Source organism: Chaetura pelagica, unplaced genomic scaffold (genome assembly GCF_000747805.2).
Source record: "Chaetura pelagica isolate M959 unplaced genomic scaffold, ChaPel_1.0 scaffold219, whole genome shotgun sequence".
Taxonomy (NCBI): Eukaryota; Metazoa; Chordata; class Aves; order Apodiformes; family Apodidae; genus Chaetura; species Chaetura pelagica.
Genome location: NW_009954552.1, coordinates 3,625,412 through 3,640,205, shown reverse-complemented (window position 1 = coordinate 3,640,205; position 14,794 = coordinate 3,625,412). Strand labels below are relative to the sequence as shown.

The 14,794-nt window shown below is 35.7% G+C and overlaps 1 protein-coding gene across 1 annotated transcript in view; it reads right to left on the bottom strand.

Annotated features, from left to right (window-relative positions):
• DNAH5 (dynein, axonemal, heavy chain 5) overlaps window positions 1-14,794 on the bottom strand; it is a 113,720-nt gene that overhangs the window by 59,139 nt on the left and 39,787 nt on the right. The window contains exons 25-38 of the mRNA XM_010005105.1: window positions 14,096-14,314; window positions 13,346-13,408; window positions 12,233-12,471; window positions 11,243-11,483; window positions 10,577-10,776; window positions 9,635-9,788; window positions 8,773-8,936; window positions 7,963-8,119; window positions 6,797-7,009; window positions 5,309-5,533; window positions 3,826-3,998; window positions 2,547-2,725; window positions 794-981; window positions 38-232 (exon numbers count right to left, since the gene is read on the bottom strand). Coding sequence (XP_010003407.1) covers window positions 38-232; window positions 794-981; window positions 2,547-2,725; window positions 3,826-3,998; window positions 5,309-5,533; window positions 6,797-7,009; window positions 7,963-8,119; window positions 8,773-8,936; window positions 9,635-9,788; window positions 10,577-10,776; window positions 11,243-11,483; window positions 12,233-12,471; window positions 13,346-13,408; window positions 14,096-14,314 — 2,610 coding nt within the window. The remainder of the gene's footprint in view (window positions 1-37; window positions 233-793; window positions 982-2,546; window positions 2,726-3,825; window positions 3,999-5,308; window positions 5,534-6,796; window positions 7,010-7,962; window positions 8,120-8,772; window positions 8,937-9,634; window positions 9,789-10,576; window positions 10,777-11,242; window positions 11,484-12,232; window positions 12,472-13,345; window positions 13,409-14,095; window positions 14,315-14,794) is intronic.

Genomic DNA, 14,794 nt, shown 5'->3' with positions numbered 1-14,794 from the left:
TTCTCTAAGATATTTTTCCTCACATGAAAATAATCACCTGCTTTGACAGTTGTTCTTCACACAGCTTGTAGAGTGTAAAGAATTTTCTTGACAATACAACATTATCAATGAAACCACAACTAGCCAATTTGACACGAATTATGATTGGACGATCAGGAACCATCATAGGCACGGAACGGAAGTTGATCTTCAAGTTTTCAGGAAGTTCTTGCCGTCCAGCATACCCTGGATTCTGGAGAGAAGAAGAGGTTTTGAAGTTCAACTGCATCTTGCACAAACAGAAGAATCAGCAAAGGAATGTCTAAACTTGTTGGAAAATTTTTGGCTCTAAAACACCTGGAAAAATGAATTTCCATGCAAATTTAACACTATATCTCAACAGTATTTTAGCCTCTCTTACATCCATGGAGCATGAAAAATATTCCACTTAAAATCAGTATTTGTCTCATAGGTTCTCTTTTTACTGGCTACTTCTATCTGTATCTCTATGGTATTTCTCTCTACTTGTGGCAAAAAGCCTACTTTGAGAACTAGAATGTAGCATGCTGAAGTAATCTGACACTGAGATCACTTGCATTTACAATGCTGTCTGGATTTCTTAATTGCATGTGCTTGATGTCATTGAAACAAGAACCTGTGAACTGTCTTTGTAGTAATGCTCAATGTTCTCAAACTAACTGTGAGTTCTAAGAGCTGAGTGACTTAAGAGCTAGCAAGTACATCTAACATACCACATTAGAAGTGATTAAGTGATTTGAAGTGATTGCGTACTAGACACTTACTGAATACCTACCATGGTAAGAAAAATGCCGAATTCTGGGTTCATTTCCACATTATCTCCATCAGTAAAAATAAAGCTTTTTTTATGTTCCTTCTTACACGTCAACACAATTGCAATCTGCTGTGCAGCTACTGATAGCACAGGTAAATCAATACGATTGAATTCATCAAAGCAACCCCAGGAGCCAGACTGAGCAAGACCTTCAAAGAGAAAAGCAACTAAACATCTGACCATCATGCTGTTAACACTTTTTGGTACAATTCATATGCCAAAAATCAGGTTGATGCGCCTCAGAAAAAATATGTTCAATTTGGAGGGCTAGGACAGGGAGGAAAGTTCAACTATTTTCCAAACAAGAATGCACTAAGTTCCAAAAGTCCTCAAGCTTGTCTAGAATAGTACATCCTGAAAATCGTGGTCATTCTCTCCATTTCTTGAATGTTTTCCTCATCCTCCCTAACTCCCTGAAAAATATCCCTTCAGTAAGTCTATGAAAATACGATGAGCTGCCAATAATAATTTATTGCACAGATTAAAGTTAATAAAGTTGCTTTCATCTGATAAGAAGTTAGCAGTCAGACTGTGCCAGAACTGCATTCTTCCTCAGATATTTCAGGGAAAACAAAAATAAAATCAACACAGTCACTTGCAACAACAAAATAGTCACGTCCTCCACTTGATCTCTAACTTGACATTTGCCATGACTGACAGGTATCAATTTCAGATTTCTAAAAAAAAAGTTTACATCCAACTCTAGTGAACTGTGCTAATGGTTTTTAACGTATACACCATTATTCATACAAATCCTTCAACTGATAAGAACTTTTTTATTTGAAGAAGGCAAAATACTGGAATCAGAAACAAACACATTCTGCCAGTTCAGCAATACATTTCACATCTTTTTCTTTTTGTACTGGCAGTCCTTCTTGATTATTTTAAGAGTCTGTATGTATCCTTTCATAAACTGTTTTATGCTTTAAGACATTTCTATTTCTTGGAGGTAGTGTTGCAAATGTATTTTACATTCATAATAAGATATTAATTAGTTGAATTTATTAAAAGACAAAACCACCTGCTGATTATTTGTTGACCTTGTTTTACAAAGATGTTCATATTTAATTTTCACATAGTCCATAGAATCATATAATCACAGAATATGGTGACTTGTAAAGGAGTCATAAGGATCATAAAGTGCAACCCCTGACTCTGCACAGGGCTACATAAAAGTTAAACCTTGTATGTCAAGTCCAAAAATTACTTGAACACAAACAGACATGGGGCCCTGGCTACTCCTGATTGTCCCAATGCTTGTCCATGCTCTCAGTGAATTCTGAATATCTAAACTGAAATTTACCTGACTCAGCTTTAAGCCATTCCCTCATGTTCTATCACCAAGCGCCAGAAAGAAGACATCAGCACCTCCCTTTTTGCTTCCATTCATGACATAGACAGCAATGAGAACACCCCTCAGTCTCCTTTTCTCTAAGCTCAACAAACCTGTTTGTACTCAGCCATCCCTCATCAGTCATGCCCTCTAGCTCTTTCACCATCTTTGTTGCTCTCCTTTGGACATGTTCTAATATTTTTATGTACTTCTTACATTGTTGACCCCAAAACTGCACACTTTACTTGAGGTGAGGCCACTCCAATGCTGAGTATAGTGGAACAATCACTTATTTTGGCAGGTTAGTTATACAGTACTTAATGCACCCCAGAACCCAGTTGACCCATTTGGCCAGCATATTACCTTTGCTCCACATCTTACCTTTGAAGATCCTCCCTAGTCCTCGGAAATCCATCTGGTCTGAACAGTTGAAGACCACTACATATTTTCCAAGGCACCGACCCATGTCTTTGATGGTTTCTGTTTTTCCAGTTCCTGCAGGTCCCACAGGTGCTCCACCCATGTTCATGCCTAAAGCTTGAGCCAAAGTGATATAACACCTAAAATGCAACAGGCTATCATCACTTAATAGGCTATAGCACACCATTTTCTGTATAGCGCCAGAGTAACTTACTCAGCTGTGTTACACAAAGAACGTCTGATTTAAGGAGAAAAAGAAAACTGCTGAAATGACACACCTCTAATTACAATTTAAATCAGTAAGAACAAAAACTGTTCACTCAGCTTCTGGTGCAGGTAATATTAAGATCTGACTCCTCATACATAAAGTGGAAGAATGGATAATCCTCAATACTCAACAGCCTGAAAGATGACAAAAAGTGAAGAAAACAGATACAGAGATGCTGCCTAATCTAGTTTGTTTGACTTAGTTCCTGAATTACCTTAACTGGAGTAGTTCTGAACTACATTCTGATGTAGAGTACAATATTGAGGACAGATGACATTTCCTTTATCATCCACCTTTAAACATTGATCATATACGCTTCCCATTTTCATAAATGAAACTTCTATGTGTAAACAGTAAAACACCAGCTAATAGTCATATCTAAAGGGAAGCTCTAAAATTTTCTGTATGGAACAGCTAAAAAAAATATAGAGACCTACCTAATTACCTTATTCTGTCAGTAACAGCTCCTAGAGCATTCTTTGCATTATTCCAGTTAGGTAGGTACACCTCTCCATTAATACAACTGCAATTTTTTCAACATACATCTATATCAAAAATCTCAAATCTATTGAAGCTGAATAAAATTTATTTTCTTGTCTAGTCTTCCTTAGCTGTTTTCATTAGCTTTCCCATAAACACTTATTTTTGTCCTGTGCCTCTCTCTGCATCGTGTATCTGTTGGATGTACCCAATTCTCAGGTATAGTAGCCTCACATACATGAGAATCAAAGTAGCATACATCATGTATGGGGGGATCATGCAAGTATGTGGCAGAAATTAAGCTAGAAATTATTTATATCGTGATGCACAGAAACAAAAACACATGTATTCCATGTAAAATTACTTTGATAAGACTGTGAAGGACACACTCTACAGAGACCTATTTTGCATTCAACAGAAATTACTAAATTGCTTTTGTAAAAGCCTAGGTTTGGTGTCAAAGAAAAAAGGAATAAAATCAGTCTTTTTCACCTGTCTGTAAGAGGTGTTATGACAAGCCTGTCAGTACAGCCCAAGAATTCATTCTGGTATGTAAAACCCACATCAGTGATCTTAATCATCATTTTGTCAGAGTCTTCATCAAAATAAAATCTACACTGTTTCAGCCACTCGAAATCTGTAGGGCTCTTGATATGCATGCAACACTAAGAAAAGAGGGGGGAGCGAAAAGGTGGTATTAATGGTTAACATTTATTTTTGCATTAATACTATCTCATCTAAGTAGCACTGCTAAGGCAGCACTGCAATCACAATAAAGACATAAAGAACAGCTAGGAACACAAGAATAGTGAAGACCCTAGCTTGATTTTTACAAAAAAAAAAATTGCTTATGTGTTATTGCTGACCCTGAAACCCACACTAAGGCAAAGGAATTTCAGACTTTTCTAGAAGGGTATCTCAAAACTCTAAAAATAAATGAACAGTTCATAAGCCTCAAACAAAAATCATTAAGTTCAGCTAACATCAAAACTGTTCTTTCTATGATTCATCTCTACCATTTTATTTTTATGTATGAGTAAGAAAAACATAATGTGACACTTCATTATAATAAAAAGGAACTAGGATTGTATTAAGCCACATGCAAATTGGAAAAAAGGTATTTCACAACAGCGTCACAGTGCAGAGATTAGTTAAGAAATTCAACAGCTGGGAGTAATTCAAAGTTGACCAATCGAATATTAAAACTACTAAAGAAGATGCAGTGCAAGTTGTATCTACAACTTAAAATTTACTTAAGATTATTATAACTAGAAACAAATGGTTCTACAATGAAAATTCGGGTGCCTGCCTATCAGCAATGGGTTAAAACTCAGGAGTTCTTTTCTCAGTCAGCTTAATTTCAGTGTCAGGTCCAGAGCTTCCTATAGGTAAAAGAGTATGTTAGCTTTTAAGTTTGATTGTTTAAGCAGTAAATGCTTTCATTTTCCTAATTTTAGTATCCTGAGGCAGTATGAGAAGGTGTGAAATTACTAAATAAATCTCTAAATAATAATTAGGTATGTTATTGAAACTAGAACAGAGAGGATAGCAGCTTCAACCAAACTCAAACATTTTTTTGTACTGTAACTCTACATTCAGTCTATTTATTCTCAAGACTCAAAATGTAGTCCAGAGAAAGGACAATTACTTGCAACACAATGCATGAGGAAAAAGAAGTCCCTAACTGATTATGCAGCAGAGGTCTCTATCTTAAGTGGGTCAACAGAGAGCATCCTAAAATTTTGCTGTTGCTTATGGTGAAAAAAAAACCACTTAATTACTTGAAGGAAAATTAAGACGTGGATTGAAATAAATTAGCATTTTTGTAACACCCCAGATCTCATTATCATTACAGTCCTGAAATTAAATCTTTAGTTTAAGAGTCCATAGTACAGGTACTGTATTATTTTCTACTTGTCACATTGTTTCATATGGAAACTACCTCATAACTGACTGTACATTTTTCAGTACTTACCAGACCATCAAAAATGTCTCTCTGATGCACATGAATAGTGATTAACGTCTCGTATTTAACTCGCTCAACTGGGGTAAGTTCTTTTGTTGTCATATCTATAAGCATGTTTAGAAGATCCAGGAAATACTGGTTTGTCTTTCGCATAATTTTTTTATCATACTTAGCATTAGTCAAAGCTTCTTCTGAGTCTCTTGTCCAAATCATCTGGATGCCCAACAACCCAACCTTGGGAAATATAAAAGTATGTGCTTCATAATCTTCTCTCTTTAACCCAAAAGGTACAGACACAGATAAACTAAATAAATTGTTCTCCTACTACTTGTATAAAATAATTTTTCCATGCTTCTGAATAGAGATCATTCAACCCATGCATTTGTTTTAGGTGTCCCAACTCCATTCATAAATGCATAGTTAAGTCCACACTTCAGCTTTGCAGATACTGCTTACAGTGCACTGTTGATAGAACTGTTCAATATAAGTTACTATATATATTTATATATACACTATATAATTAATACACTTTATACATAATAATAACTAATCAGTGAACAATCAATGCTTCAATTTAAAATCTTTTTTCAGTCATTCACAAACACTTTATTGCCTCTCCAACAATATTCCTGATCACAAGTGAAGAAGCTTCTATCAAGAAAATAATTTTCACTCAGCTCCAAATCTTAAGCGATGTATGTTTCCCTGAGTATATAAACAAACATACAACTTTACTACTTTTCCTTCAGAAGTCAAGTGTTAAGGTTGTAAAGAAATAGTGATAACTCCATTGCAGTTTTGTATTCAGCACTGGTTTTGAACATGGGCACCACAAAAGGACATCAAGCTATTGGTAAGTGTCCAAAGGAGAGTCACAAGGAAGGTGAAGGGTCTGGATGGGATGACTTATGAGGAGCAGCTGAAGTCACTTGGATTATTCATCTTGAAAAAGAGGAGGCTGAGGGATGACCTCATTGCAGTCTATGGCTTCCTCATGAGGGGAAGAGATGGAGCAGGTACTGATCACTTCACTCCTGTGACCAACAACAGGACTCAGGGAAAAGGCAGGCAGCTGAATCAGGGGAGGTTTAGGTTGGACATCAGGAAAATTTACCAGAGGGTGATTGAGCACTGGAACAAGCTCCCCAGGGAAGTTGTCACAACGACAAGCCTGCCTGAGTTCAATAAATGTTTGGATGATGTTCTCAGGCACATGGTGTGATTCTTGGGGTGCCCTACATAGGGACAGGAGTTGGACTTGATGATCCTGATGGGTCCCTTCCAACTCAGCATATTCTATGATTCTAAGAGCTTCAGGGTAGGATTTCTTCTTTTGGTTTCAGAAATAAAGTATAAATTAAAAGACAGAGGTGACTAATATAAAGTTAAACATCAGGTTGGCATTTATTGCACTGGCTGGATCACAAAGACAAGAAAAAAACATAAATGCACCATGTATCTGTGAACAATCGTTCATTGATTTAATAATGACGTTACCTGGGCTGGGTAAGTAGACAGAAATTCAGGCAGCTGGAAACCAGTTTCCTGGATATGTTCAGCTGCCTGACGAATAACATGATGCAGTGACAGCTGGGACTCCTTCAACAGAGAATTGAGCCAAACTTCCACATTACCTTCAGCCATTACAGGTGTAGTAAGTGCTACAGTCTCACCCTCTCGTGAACTAATCGACAATATGCAATCATATATCTAATAAAAAGCAAAGAAAGAACAATTTTTTATTTACAGATTTGTTGTTATCGTTACCATAACTGTCTGATTTTCCTGCCATCACATTAAACTTATTTAGGCAACTAATAAATTATACCAATCTGTTGAGTGAAATATAAAAAGAATTAAATAATTTATTTTGGTGTGCAGAAAAGCTTTAAACAAAACACTGTTATCTGAACAAGGAGACAAACTCCAACACACTGACAAGTCCTGAATTTCATTTAAGTTTCAATGACAGCATCAACTTTCCAGTCACAATAAAGAAAAACTTTCCCCACTACTGGTGGGTTAACATCCTAACAAAGTTTACAGCCTTCCAAACAAAAAAACCACAGAAGTTAAGGAGCATGGTCATCCAAAAGACTTTTAAATGCACAGGAATGCAGTGAATTCTAAGGAAAGGTATACATACATAGGAAATAAAAATGTGTTGCTGTTTGTTCTTATAAAGGATATGAGAATACTGTTACTCAAAACACTGTGTTTGAGGGAATATTACGGACAATTCAGAAACAGGTGACAGACTACATATACTTTTGATGACAGACTACATATACTTTTCTTTTTTCTTAAAAGCAAAAAAATGAACAAAGAAGCACAGATACAGGCAATCTAAAGATACAAATACACTCATAAGCAATCAGAAACTTATCCATAGAGGATGATAGCTTATATTAAACCACAGAAAGAAGTTCAGGACCTGGATGGTTTTTTCCTGAAACCTGTTTGTTTTGCAATTCCATGTAGAGTTTTCCTATTAGGTAAATGAGGATATGAAACTAAATCTTAAATGAAGAAAGCCCATGTAGCATCAAATAATTGATGAATTGGGCAAAACAGCTGAATGCACCCTGGTAGCTTCCTATCTAACAAGTATCATGCATTGTTAATTTGAAAGAATGTAACATGGAGGTGTGGGCAGTACATACCCTTTCATGGAAACTGACACTTTTAATGTTGTCAAAAACATTCAGCAGATGTGCCTGGATATTGTGACAGTCTGATGCCTGGCCAAGAATTTCCAGGAGAGCAGGATCTGACACAAAGAAGAATCGTGGAAATAGGAGGCGCTTTTTCTCCAGATACCTACATTTTTTTAAAAAAGTATATGAGGGAGAGGGAGGTGGTAAGTGAATTAGGTTAGTTTATACATTCTTTATCAAGGTGGCATTTGTCACAACGTATTGCAATTTTTAGCAGTGGCAATGACAATTCTTATCCATCACACCTTCATGCTATTCACCTGCTTTAAGCCTACTCTTTTAGCATCCAAAGGCCTATCACTGAAAAGTTTTACTATTTTATATAATATAAGCACTAGTAAAAAACAAAATAAATTGAACCAAAGTAAAATATTTTTACATTAAGTCTGTTTCTTGCTATTTAGGTCTCTCAGGTTGAATTACTCACAGCTTTGTTAAAAGTCTGAAGAAGACACACACATCTAGACTGCTTTCTGGAATGAAACTAGGCTAAAAGAAGCTTTGGCTTTGAGAGAGGTAGACAATGAGTGACAGCTTAGTCACAAATCAAACACTTACAAGTGAGTTGCAAGCAATGAAGCAATTGAAGATGTTGCATCACCCTGCTAGCTTGTTTGCTTAGTTCAACTGAATTCATAGTAGAACCAGAACATGATCTTTGCAAAGTCCATAGGACAGCTCTCAAGCAATTGCGCTTTCCCTAACTACACAAGTCACAACCAGCTGTCCAATACTGTGGTCTCATAGTGATCTTACCCCGTGAGTGATTTCTGACAGATTTCAAGCTGTTCTAGTAAATGTGGTAGTAACTGTCCCATAATTTCATCTCCAACACAGCACTGAACAACATTAGGTGTTTCATGAGCTCGGGTCATGATCCTCACCCAGGATTTATCAATGTTAGAGAAACGCTTTGCTTCCTGTTGAGGAATGACAGTAAATGTAGAAGAGAAGAGATGGAAGAAGGAACAGAGAAGAGGTAAATGGCACTTCCTGTAGAATTGGCATCCAGTAGTCATCTTAATAGTAACCCTGTGTCCAAATTCTAATGATTTCTCAGCTTAGAAAAATGCAGATTTTGCCATTTACACAGGTCTCTCTGCTTACACAGTACACCTTATTTTATACTTGACTGTCAACCCTCCTACTTTCTCTTTCAACCATTCTTAGAGAAAAAGACAGAAAAATCATTATGCTTTAATTGTATGCTTCAAATTTGAAATTATTTTCTAAACCTATAAGTTAATTTTTAATTTTAAAAGCTATGTAAGAAGGTTTAAGATAAGGATTCCCAGCAAAACTGCACATGCTACTAGACTAGTGGTAGGTACTAAAAAGCTAGCCTGACTAGGCTAGGCTACTGCTAGGTGTAATAGTGAAACACATATTGGTTAACAATTTTGCAATCTAGAAATAGAAATCAACTAGCTCACACAAGTTTATTATTCTTCATAACACAATACTGCTGTTGGCACTGTTTACCTAATTTCTTACTAACTCTAGTTTTGGTAAGTACCAAAAAAATTAAGTTTATATTACTGCATCAATTATGACATCACAGTTAAGTTTTATTCTTAAAATGTAGAAAACCAAAAATTTAAAAAGCATGTCTGAAAACCTTTGGAAGCTGCTTTGCTATGTCACCGCCAACAAAAACAGCTTCTAAATATATCCACAAGTTCTGCACAGTCATCCAGTTCTCAATTATATCTGTTGTATTGGAAAGATAGTGCACCCATTTCTGAATCTGTGTCTTGAAGGGTGTGTTGTATCTAAAATAAAAAGAAGATGTCTCATTTCAAGAAGGAAACACATCTCTTGAAAGTTAGCTCACTACTCATGAGGAACAGTTTTCCTGCTTTTATCTTTGTCAAGTGAACATATAAAAACCTATACTTGACTGAATTCTGCTAGATAGCAGCCATAAACCAAACCAGCTCCAACCTGCTGCTTTATACACATGGTGCATAGCACAGCTCTGTTTCAACACAAGCTGAATAGGAGCAAGATTTCAATTTCACTTTAAGGTAAAGTAGTTTCAAAAATAGGCTATGGAACATTTCAAAAGATGCAAGACTCCAAGAAGTCCTTATCAACCGAAGTCTTGCTTTTGAACTGCTGCCTGATGATCAGGTTCTGTGTTCCTTATTTTATCTGTGGGCTTTGGCATATGGAAGCAGAGAAACTGAAGGTCAATTTAGCCAGGATTTTCAGCAGCTTTGGCACAAGGCAGTGACCTATCACAGAGGGCAGAGTAGCAGTGCCTGTAGGGCCCGTAGTATGTCTGACACAACCATGCAGTGTTCCTCTTTATGCTCATCACCACTTTCTTGAATTAATTAACACTGTCCTAGTCTGAACTGCATCCACATGCTTTCAAAATGACTTATTGGAAGAACACAGACAAAAAACAGCCCATGGACAGTTCAAGGACAAGCAAGTTTATAGTTTTTATCTAGATGTTCATTTTCTTCTTCCTCTGTGAAAGACAGATTTGTTCAATAAAACAAAGACATTTCCTGCTATTTTTATCCCCTACCCCCACCCCTTTTCCTATTACCTGTTATTCATGAGAGAGCCAAGAATCATCAAGCTGTCCTCCATGGTAGCAACTGTTTCTGATACACTGTCACCTCTTAAAAGAAGTTCCCCACGGGTTTTAAAGTTTGCAAAGATAAATGCTTTATTGTCCCATTCAGCTATCACTTGTTTTAACTTCTGCTCAATGTCTCTCTCCTTCACAGCACTTATGCAGATATCCTTTTAAAAAAACACAATGGCAAACAAGCTTTGAATGCTTCAAGCCTCTGGTATAAAAACCTAACTCATATTTCCTTTAACCCCAGTAAGACTGAAGAGCAACTATTTATCAAGTGGAAACATCCACAGACATACAAACAACATAGCTAATAAACTGTATACCACATAATGATATGGCCAGCTTCGGGGGAATAAATGAGTTATAGAGTGATTAATTTTCAAATATTTATTGTTGCAAAGCAAGGCACCCTCACAAATTAACTTCTGGGCCAAGTTGTATTATTTAAGGAGTCAACACCACAAGATATTTGTGTCATTATTTTATACAGAAAGTTCAAGCGACAGTCCATTTATCTGATCTTTCTTAAGAAATATTCTATTTTCCTTCTTATTACTGGTTACTCCCATACTATTTATTTGGCAGATTGTTTTGCTTTATGCATCCATTTCTCTTCCTTCACAATACCTCTATTTCCTCCTTATATCTTAATAGTGGCGCTTCCATTATATTCCTCAGTTTGAATGTTTCACTTTCCACATCGAAGTTGTGTCCAGTGAGATCTGTAATCTGCTTCCAGTGTCGAGGCATCATTGCTTTACTTGACAAACGTTCAAGCAATGGGCAACATTCACTGAAGTCCTCTATGATCTTCTTCAAGTCAAAAAAGGCCTGCCATTCCTTTACACCCCGAGGAAGCTTACAGCATCTGTGTAGAAATAATGCAAACTTTTCCAAACAGTTTTAAGTATTCTTTGCTACCCATTTAACCACAGTTTTGGCTTTTTTTAAGATTCTATATGTGATTCTGAATGTGAGGAAGTCTGATTCCATTCTATTCCATTGATCTATGGCCTCCTGTTAAGGAGTATAGTTGCATAATTCTAATACATTTTGTCACAGCAAGCTTCAAAAACAACTGAATTGCTTTATATCTTGATTTCCTCTTTTGTTGAGGTTCATGATATACACTGCTCTAGAAAAAAACCTGTTCCTCAGAACATGCAGGTTTAATTCCTTAAATCATTTTATGTTTGGTTTGATGAAAAGTTTGGCTTCTATGTATGCATTACATCCCATTTTGTAAGACAGCAATTCACTAACTTGCCTTAGACATCTAGGGTGACTCTGTCTCTCATGAATAATAATACTACAACAAACAACTTAAATTGTCCTTCATGAACAAAATAAATAGGAATTTTAATATATATTCTAACTACATTTTAAAAATAACCATGAATCTCTCTAAGGAACAATAATCTCAACCTTTAGAGTTTAAACTGGCTCCTTTATTTCATGAATTTGGTAATGAATATATTTTTCAATGCAAATATGTTTTTCATGTTTCAATGAATAAATACATGCAGAAATATAAATTTTTGTACTAACCAATTCTAGTAATATTTAAGAAGTAATAAAAGTATTTTAAGCATTTTTACCACAGCAGCAATTTCTCACCTGTTCTGAAACTCCAAAAGTTCACTGTTAATCTTTCCAGTGTCTAATTCTGACCAAAGAATATCATAGTAGCCACTGATGGTGTCAATGACATTGTTATACAGATCATAGAGTTTCTGTAACAGCTTCAGTTGCTTCTTTATTTCAAGAAGCTGAGGATACTGAGTACCAGGCAAACCAAAAAGATCTTCCCCACCAGTGTAAGTAATGTATTTCCGAAAAAGATTATCAAATCGATTCTAAGAAAGGAAAAGAAAAAAATTGCATTAAATAAAATGTAAAAACTAACTAATCAAGAGCTGGCATTATGTTGAGAGCTGCATTAGTGTTTAAAACGTAGTAAATACTAGAAAGATACACTGGAGATATTAACACTGTCAACAATTTTCCTGACAAAAGTAACTTGTAGTTAGCTTGGAGGCACATCTTTAAAAATGGACAGGGAGGGCATTTACTCCATGTGGTACAGTGACAGCAAAAAAAAAGGCTAAGCTTGAACTGGAAAGGTGGAACAGGACATTGCAAATAAGGCAAGGTGGATGCCACAAATTCTACCTCTCCAAGTATGCTGTGCAATTCTTTTACCGAAAAGAAACAAAGAAAAACAAAATTTTATTGTAAATTGCAATATACCTGAGGGAACATAGTAGGAAGTCAAATGAATAGTACTATGGGAAATGGTAAGCCACTAGAAGTTGGCTTTACAGGAACAGAAATTACTTCTGGTACAAATAAACTTTTCAACAGGAAAAATAATCAATTAAATTGAAACCTTTACTGGGCAGAATTGTATTAATGAGAGAAAGACACCAAAATTGTTTATAGCCAAATAGACTAAACTTGAGAATAGGCTCTCATCAAGATACTTTAATGTAGTAATTATTGCTCATTACATTTGCAGCCTTTCTTTTAGCTCCTAAAACAACTAATTTTAACCAGCATTTCTTGTATATGCATAGAAAAAATAACAACCTAGCTTTCATTAAGTTTTTACAGACTTTGCCCAATCAGTAACCTTATGGATTAGTTCAACTACTCAGATTCACTGTCAGAGTTTTCAGGTGTCAGTTTATTTGCAATAAGCACTAAGCAATGTCTTAGAATTAACAGTACCTGAAACATAGTAAGCCTGTCACTGGCCTCTTGAGGCTCTAAACCAATCACCATTGGCCCGTTCTAAAATAAATAAATAAATAAACAAATAAATATTTAATACTCAGTTTAGAGGGTGAAAATAACTACAATCTATTTCTAATTCCTAAATTTTCAAAAAAGAAAAAAAAAAAAAAGAAGTTTTCTAAATGCTAAACTCAAACATAGCACTGTATTAAAGAAACAAGCAAACAAATACCAAAACACAAACAAGGCAATTAATCATCTTTTCAACATAGAAGTTTTTGTAATACTGTAAAATTTAGGCTATGGTAGCTCCTTTTTTAAGTAACAATCAGCATTACTTAGAAGACAAAATAAGACTGGTTCAGCTTGACTCAGTCTACTGAGAAAGAATTTAAGAGCTTAAGTAATTTGTACTTATACCCAATATCTGAAAATGCTTCTTACTTCGTAACATAGTATCTCATTAACCCAAATCTTCACTTTTGCTCATGCTAACTAGCTGTTTATCACAAATTTTCTTGAGTCTTAATCTTAAGAGCTGATTACTAACGTTATGTACTTTAGTCAGATACAAAAAATTACTAGATCCTGCCCTGCACTGAAACTCAAATACCACAGTAATAAGAACAGACATATTCTTCAGACAGTAGAGACCCATCTCATTAATTAGTCAATTACACAGCCATTTCATGCTCCCACTGCTTCCCAATAATTCCTCTAATACAATACACTACAAACACCTACCTGATCATAATCAGAATAGAACTGTGCACAATCCTCAGCAAAAGTCTTAACAGCACTAATTAGCTCTCCTCTGAAGTTTGGCTGCAAAGCAATGAGCTCATTCTGCACTTCATTTGCACGGACTAGCAGTTTTTCCCAAGTATAGTGCAAAGTGTCCACCTTCTCTGTCTCTTCCTTGGCCACAAGTAGACCATATTTGTTTAACATAGCATAGGATTCCTGCCAGAAAGTTGGATACACAAAATGATAACTCAAGTTAATTTTATACATAAATATATGCTAACATTTTACATTAAGAACAGAGAATGATTTGTTAGAAAAAGAAAACCTGTTCTTTTTTGCACAGCACAGTCTGACACATCAATACCAAGCTGGAAGAAACACCAAAATTAAAGAAAGCTAGCTAGTTCTCTTTAACTCCTTACCTTTCACATGGCATTCAGCTTTCTGACAGATTTGCCCTAGCACTATCTGACTCACTAAAAAGCTACTCTTTAAAGTATTCCTTAAGTATACAGATTTTAGTTTCATTTTAATGAGAATATTCTTCTGATTTATGTCTTCAGTTGTCTGCTGTGGTCAAAGCTGTGTATTACAGGAGGCGAGCCATGAGAAAGCATCTAAGCAGAGGCCTTCAAGTAAGCACGCAAACAAGCTTCTACTCCATAAAGACCTTCAAGCTCTACTTCATGTTTTCAA